This window comes from Panthera uncia, chromosome A2, assembly GCF_023721935.1.
Source record: "Panthera uncia isolate 11264 chromosome A2, Puncia_PCG_1.0, whole genome shotgun sequence".
NCBI lineage: Eukaryota > Metazoa > Chordata > Mammalia > Carnivora > Felidae > Panthera > Panthera uncia.
The window spans coordinates 78,546,040-78,553,984 of NC_064816.1; the positions used below are offsets into that span (position 1 = coordinate 78,546,040).

General features: G+C 34.3%; 1 protein-coding gene and 1 pseudogene across 2 annotated transcripts in view; one reads left to right on the plus strand and one right to left on the minus strand.

Annotated features, from left to right (window-relative positions):
* PTPN12 (protein tyrosine phosphatase non-receptor type 12) overlaps positions 1-7,945 on the plus strand; it is a 112,444-nt gene that overhangs the window by 38,429 nt on the left and 66,070 nt on the right. For both annotated transcript variants that reach the window (XM_049642852.1, XM_049642853.1), the window contains exon 2: positions 3,210-3,318. In XM_049642852.1, the coding sequence (XP_049498809.1) occupies positions 3,210-3,318 (109 nt within the window). The remainder of the gene's footprint in view (positions 1-3,209; positions 3,319-7,945) is intronic.
* LOC125930804 (transcription factor BTF3-like) overlaps positions 4,312-7,945 on the minus strand; it is a 4,859-nt pseudogene continuing 1,225 nt past the window's right edge.

Consider the following 7,945-nt stretch of genomic DNA (forward strand, 5'->3'; position numbering starts at 1 on the left):
TGATATATTAAAACAACAACATTTTTTGTCTAGGCCAGCATTCAAATCTTATTCTAAATTTAATTTATTTAACATGTAAGCATTTAATATGTTCTAGGGGTACAGGGCCTTAAATATCAATGTGACTATAATCTTGTACTCACAGAGCTTACAGTTTAGTAGGGGAAGTAAAGTGTATTCTCTTTATATATTTATCATAAAGAGAAGGAAGTGGTGTTTTAAGAATGTGTATAGTCTAAACAGAACTCAGAAGGGAAAGATTATTTTTGCACGAGAGACATAAGAAACTTTGATGGAGCCAGGACTTAAAAGATGGATAAGATTTGGAGGCTTGTTTTCTGAGTGTGGGTATTATCCTCATATTAACTTTGTTTTTAATGTTTATTTATCTTTGAGAGAGAGGAATACAGAGCGCGAGCAGGGAAGGGGCAGAGAGAGACACACACACACACAGAATCCAAAGCAGGCTCCAGGCTCTGAGCTGTCAGCACATGAACTGTGAGAACCCATGAACTGTGAGATCATGACCTAGCCTAAGTTGGACGCTTAACCAACTGAGCCACCCAGGCGCCCTGATACCTTTTTGATACATTTGGGTAGAATTTTTTTGATGTTGATTTTTTTTTTTAATGTACAAAGTTTTTATGTTTAACAGATCATCTTTGTTTTATTTATACCACACCAGAGATGAGTATTTCTGATGTGTATGAAACTTTTTAAGTACACTACTTCTGTAGGCTTATTTTAATAGAACATTCTTCATGGGAAGCTTGAAGTAGAAAGCATTCCATGTTGTGCTAGGCTTCAAGAAAACTGGATATATAAAAATTCAGACTCAAATGAGATACTTATTTGTACACAAAAGTGTTAAGTTTTATTATATGAAAAAGGAAGTCATTTCACATAAAATCTTTATTTTGCCCATTTCTCAATAACATAATTCATCAGGTGAAAAAAGAAATGCTTGGAGTGATTGCAGCAGATATTCCAGAAGTGTATTCATATTTTATAATTAAATACATCCCCTCTTCCTTTTCTTTGTAGTTCTATAATTTTTTTCAGTGATTATTACCTAAGTTACATTCCTTTTCCCCTGGTGTTTCTGCAAATATTTAGATTGATATCCTTCTGTAGGTTACATTCACATACAATATTTTGATGTATTAAGATACTATAAATAACAAAATTAAAATCTTTGAACAAAAAAACATTATAGAGTCTAATTATATATGTAAGATGTATATGTGCATAACTGGGAAGATCTTTGTTAATGTGGATTAAGAAAATCATGAGCAATCTTTTCTATTTTCCTTTAATTTTTGTAGCATTTATTTTTATTTTTTTAAGTTTTATTTACTTAAGTAATCTCTACACCCAACATGAGGCTTGAACTGATGACCCTGAGATCAAAAGTCTCATGTTCCTCTGACTGAGCCAACCAGGCACCCCTTAACATTTAATTTTTTGAATAGGCAATACATTTATATAATCTAATAAGTATGAAATGGCATATAGTAATGTTTCTTTCTCATCCATTTCCTATAGCTATTCATTTTTCTTCTTCATAGACAACAACCTTGTTAATAGTTTCTCTTCTAGAGATATTTTATGCACATGTACAAAGACATGCAAATAATATTTTTATTCTTAACACCAACAGTAGTATATTATATACACTGTAGTGTTCCATGCTTTTTACACTTAATATGTATTTTGAAGTATTTCCATATCACTATATATAAAGAACTTTCTTAATGGTTTTCAGTCATTATCATATTTACTTGTATAAATGAAATGAATCTATTTAGTCAGTCTTCTATTTATAGACATTTTTGATTGTAGTCCTTTGCTGTTTTAAAACAATGCTGCAATAAATAACTTTGTGCATGATATATCATTTCACCTGTGCAGGTGGATTTTAAGAAGTACAGTTCCTGGGTTAAGGGGATATATGTATTTAAAATTGCCAAATTACCCTCGTTAGGGGTTGTGTTAATGTTTTCTTCTGCCAGCATTGTATTAAAGTTCTGGTTTTCCCACATCCTCACCAACAGCCCATTTACTTTCAAATATAATTTTTCCCCTATCCTACTTTGAGAACTTTATTACCATAGAAAATAGCATCATAAATGTGGGGAATTTAACTTCAGTGTTGTGCCAGTGCAGAACAGGATTCTAATAAGTCTTTTCATCTTACTGAAAAAAATGTGTATTCCTGATTTAGGTCTCTAAGAATTGTCATGATAAAGTTTAGTGGTTTTTCAAAGAAACAGAAGACTCACTATTCTATGTATAATCTATCTGTGATTTAAAAAAATGTTTCACTGCTTAAATATCAGCATCACAAGTTGTAAAAGTAAAGTGGTGAAAAAGTTAAATGTTACCAGACTTTGTTCATTTCATTTGTATTCAATAATTTGTTGAATAGTAAAACCAAAATGCCTTCAATATGTCTTTAAGCCTGGAAGAAAGTAGGCTCCTTTGAAATTAAATTTCAGCAATGTAGTTGAGTAGTGAATTTAAACAATTCACAATGCTGACTTTCAGTGCTTCTGAAAGCAGGAAGTGTATTACTGACACGCAGAAATATTCCAGCCCAAAGAACATCCCTACTGCCATATGTGGTAAGAATTTGTCACTAACTCACAAACCACTTCTGTAATGCAGTGAATAAGCAGAATTGGTCTTTGTTAGACATTTCCAATTCAATATGAAAGAACTTTGTTTTGTAGTGTCTTATAAGTAATTATTAGCTTATGCCTTGGAAGGAGCCTGGCACATCATGGGTGCCCAAGGTTTATTGAGGGAAGGAATAAAGAAACTTGTACATAATCTTTTACGCATTATTTACTTGGTTTTAGGGACCCATAGTTAAACACTAAAATTACTTGAGTAAGTTAAGGACTGAGTTAAATATTCTGACTTAGCTTATTAATGATGTCTTTAAACAAATTTCTTACTTTTATTTTAGTGTCCCCTTTGAGTGCTGTTTGGAGTATTAATTTTATGTTTGCAGTTAGGGTAAAAAACAATTATCCTTAGGGTTAATTATTAAGAGATAGGGAAATACTGTGAGCTTGGAAAAATAGGAAAATGAGTTATAAGGAATTGGGGTTAGCAAAATTCAATAAAGAGCTATTTGTAAATCATTAAAATTTTGAAAATATTAACGTTTGTATAAACTTAAATTTTTTTGTTTGTATTTTAAGCGATTAAGAAGATTGTCTACCAAATATAGAACAGAAAAGATTTATCCTACAGCCACTGGAGAAAAAGAAGAAAATGTTAAAAAGAACAGATATAAGGACATACTGCCATGTAAGTTTGAAATGCCCTTCATAGAACAAATGGAAATGTTAATAAGTTTGTATCCTACACTAGTTTTATTCTTCCTAATGAGTTTGATTGTTAAGGAGTTAGTACCTCTTTTGTAAGGTACACTATAAGATAATAATTTGTGATTGTGCTTCTTTTTCTTCCTTCTGAAAGTAGTTTTTGTTGTTTGCTTTTTTTTTCTTTAAGCATCACAATTATTCTGATACTTACTTTTAAATACAAAATCCAAGTAAGAATATCTTTTGTGGACTCCTGTTCAAAGAAGTTCTTTTGTTAAAATGAAATAGATAATTCAGTAAGTATAATGGAATAAATTTTATAAAATGCCAAAAATATTAACTCTTATCTATTCCCTGTTCACAATCAGAACATTAATTATGCATGAAAAAGTGAACCATAAGGTGGTTCATGCCTGCATGTCGGCTGTACTCAGTAGTCTAAATATGTATCTCTGAGAGTATACTTTAGACTGATAGCATTATATTATAATAATGTAACTGTATTCTTAAATAGCATGGTTTTCGGCAGAATACCTTTAACTCTAAAAGCATGCATACTTCCATGTGTCCTATTTTACAGAATAAAAACTTTACATCATGCATGCTGTCCCTTAAAGCTGCCACTAGTCTTTTTCTTTCCCTTCAACTGTCTTAAAACAGCTCCATTCCATGACACCATTCCCTCAACTCTAATTCATTGTTTTCTCCAGCCTTATTGAGATATACTTGAAAAATTTGTTTTTGTTTTTTTTTAAGCTTGTTCTCTCTAAAATGTCTTTGAAAAAATTTCCAGTGATTTTCTTCATGCTGGATTTGGTGACTTTGTTCAGTGTTTACCCCTTTCTGTTAACTATTTTGATGCCATTGACTAGTCCCTATTTCTGAAATTTTCTTCTTCCGTGATCTCTTTCTTTCAAATGACCTCTTCCCTCTCTTGTCTGCTTCCCTCTCTTTCTCATGGTCTTCTTTGCATACATTTAATCCTTCATCTTTTTCTTGTTGTTGTTCAACTGTATTCTCAGCTGTGGGATCTGTGGGTGGCCAGTATTAGCAGAATTACTAAGTGGCAAGTTTACATAGTATAATGATGAAGAGTTTTGACTCTGAAGTTCAAATCCTGCTTCTACCACCTGCTATTTATATGACTTTGGGGGCGCCTGGGTGGCTCAGTCGGTTTAGCGTCCGACTCTTGGTTTCGGCTCAGGTCATGATCTCAGTTTTGTGGGTTTGAGCCCCGCGTCAGACTGCACTGGCAGTGCAAAGCCTGCTTGGGATTCTCTCTCTCTCCCTCTCTCTCTGCCCCTCCCCATTCACACTGTCTCTATCTCTCTCAAAATAAATAAACCTCAAAAGAATTTTTAAAATATACGACTTTGGACTCACCCTCTTTGTGCCTTTTTCCCTGCATCTGCAAAATAGAGATAAAGATTATAATCCTTTTTATGATTATTTTGATCATTAGATAAGTTAATACATGTTAAAATGCTTAGGATTGTACCTAGCACATAGTAAGTACTCATTAAGCATTTTGAAAATACACTCTACTTTCTTACCAGTCTTCCTCAGAATGGTGGATGGTATGGGTTTCTGGATAGTTTTTATTAAGCACGATAATCTCGAGGTACTCTTTTTTTTTTTTTTTTCTGTTGAGACAGAGACAGAGAGTGCGAGCAGGGCAGGGGCAGAGAGAGGGAGACAGAGAATCCCAAGCTGCCAGCACAGAGCCCAATGCAGGGCATGATCCCATGAACCTTTAGATCATGACCAGAGCCAAAATCCAGAGTCAGACGCTTAACCCGACTGAGCCACCCCAGGTACCCCAATCTCGAGATACTTTTTTTAAAATTTTTTAATGTTTGTTTATTTTTGAGAGACAGAGCATGAGCAGGGGAGGGGCAGAGAGAGAGAGGGAGACACAGAATCCAAAGCAAGCTCCAGGTTCTGAGCTGTCGGCACAGAGCCCAACATGGGGCTCGAACCCACGAACCGTGAGATCATGACCTGAGCCGAAGTCAGACGTTTAACTGACTGAGCCACTCAGGTACCCCTTGAGATACTCTTAATGTACTCTGGAATTAATGCACATTGTCTCTCTCTCTCTTTCTCTGTCTCTCTCTCTTTTTTTTTTAGAGGGATGCTATTTTATTTATTTATTTTTGGGAGAGTGAGCAAGGGGCAGAGAGAGAGGGAGAGAGAATGCAGAGCCTGAAGCAGGGCTCAAGCTCCCTTGAAGCGGGCTCGAGCTCCTGATGTGGGGCTTGAACTCACGAACTGCAAGATCATAGTCTGAGCCAAAATCAGATGCTTAACCAACCGAGCCACCCAGGAGTCCCAATGCACATTCTTTTAAAAACACATTTTCTCTTCTTTCTTTTTCTGGCATCTGGGCAAATGAGTCTTAAACAGCTCTAGGTTTCTATTTTCTTAAGTTATATTTTATTTATTCATTCCACAAAAAAATTTGAGCATATACTGTATGCTAGAGATTCCATAGAAAACAAACTGGCAATAATCCCTGCCCTTGTGGTGTTTATATTCTAGTTAAGGTAATGTACAGTGAATACAAATAACATACATGATCTGTCATATGGTGATTAGCGGTATTGAGGATAATACAGTGGGGATTAGGCATGTAGAGAAAACTGAGAATAGAAAGCTTAACAATTTTAAATAGAGGTAGCAGGGGAAGTTCACTGGTGTGCTTCTAAATTGCCCCTCTAAAAAATAGAAACCCTGATTTGTATTGTCAGTTTCTGTAGTAAATGTATTATTTGCCATAATCACAAAACTTTGAGGTGTAGGTATTATGTGCCACTTTGCAGATGGGAAACTGAGACATAGATTAAATAGCTTGTGACACAGCTAACAGAGTCAATGAGAATTTATATTCAGAGCACTGGTTCTCCACTAGGGTGATTTTGCCCCTAAAAGAGACATTTAGCAAGTCTGGAAACATTTTGGTTGTCACAACTGGGATACGGAATGGGCATGCTGCTACTGGCATCTAGTGGGTAGAGGCTAAGGATGCTCCTGCATCCTATATAACACAGAGGCTACACCCTCTCCACAGCAAAGAATTATTCAAGGCCAAAATGTCAGGGGTGCTGAGGTTGAGACACCTTGCTCTGAATCCTGAGCTCTTATTCATTGTGCTATATAGTCAAACTAGCAGTGTCTTTTTTTCCTTTTAAATTATTGAAGGATTGATAAGTCAGTTTCCAATAAATTTCTAGTCATTTTAATTTGGAAAATGTTATTAAAAGCAATTGTACTTAGAGATGTATATTTACTTGCTGTCATAAAAATAATGTAAGTTGTCAATTTCCTTTGTATGTTTAGCATGTTCAGTGTTTGGATACCAGTATTTTTTTAAATAGCTTTATTGAGGTATAATTTACATACCATAAACTTTACCCACTTTAAATATACAATTCAGTTATTTTTAGTAAATTTATAGAGTCATCAACATAGTAAAGTTTTAGAGCATTTCCATCAACCTAAAATAATCATTTAGGCCATTTTTCAGTCTTTAGCCCCAGGCCACCACTAATGCTTTCTGTCTCTAGATTTTCCTAAGCATGTTTTTGAGATTCATCTGTGTTGTAGCATATATGAGTTCATTCCTTTTTAGTCAGTAATATTTCATTGTATGGGTATATCACATATTGTTTATCCATTCACCAGTTGATGAACATTATGAATAATCCTACCATGAACATTTCCATACAAATCTTTGTGTGGACACATGGCTCTCTTTCTTTTGGGTAGATACCCAGGAATGGAATTTCTAGATCTATGGTAGCTTATGTTTAACTTTATAAGAAACTGCTAAACTGTTTAAAGTATCTGTGTACCATTTTATTTTCCCACCAGCAATATATGAGCATTCCAGTTTCTCCACGTTCCTTTTTATTGTCAGTCTTTTTGATTACAGTTATTCTAGTTGGGTGTGTAGAGGTATCTCATTGTGGTTCTGACTTGCATTTCCCTAATGACTAACTGAACATCTTTTCATGTTCTATTAGCCACTTATATATCCTCTGATGAAAAGTCTTTTCAAATCATTTGTCCTTTTGTTAGATTTGATTTTATTTTCTTGAGTTGTTTCAGTTCTTTAGCTGTTGTTCTAAATACAGGTCTTTATTCATTTTTTCCCCCAGTTTATGGCTTGTCTTTTCATTTTCTTAAGGTGTCTTTTAAGGTATGCAAGCCTTTAATTTTGATGAAGTCCAACCTATCAGTTTTATGGATCATGCTTTTGATACTCTGAGTAAGAATTCTGCCTAAGTCAAGGTCACAAAGATTTTCTTTGTTTTTTAAAATTTTTCTTCTAGAAGTATTGTAGCTTTAGCTTTAACATTCAGGTCTGTAATCCATTTTCAGTTAATCATCTGAAATAATCTGTGTATGTAAGATTGTTCTTGTACCAATTGTTGAAAAAGACTATCTTCTTCTCCACTGAATTGCCTTGGTATCTTTGTTGGAAATCACTGGAGCATAAATACAAGGTTTTTTTTCCCCTGGACCCTTAATTCTACTACATGGTTTCCCTTTTTCATTTTCTTTCTTTCTTTCTTTCTTTCTTTCTTTCTTTCTTTCTTTCTTTCTTT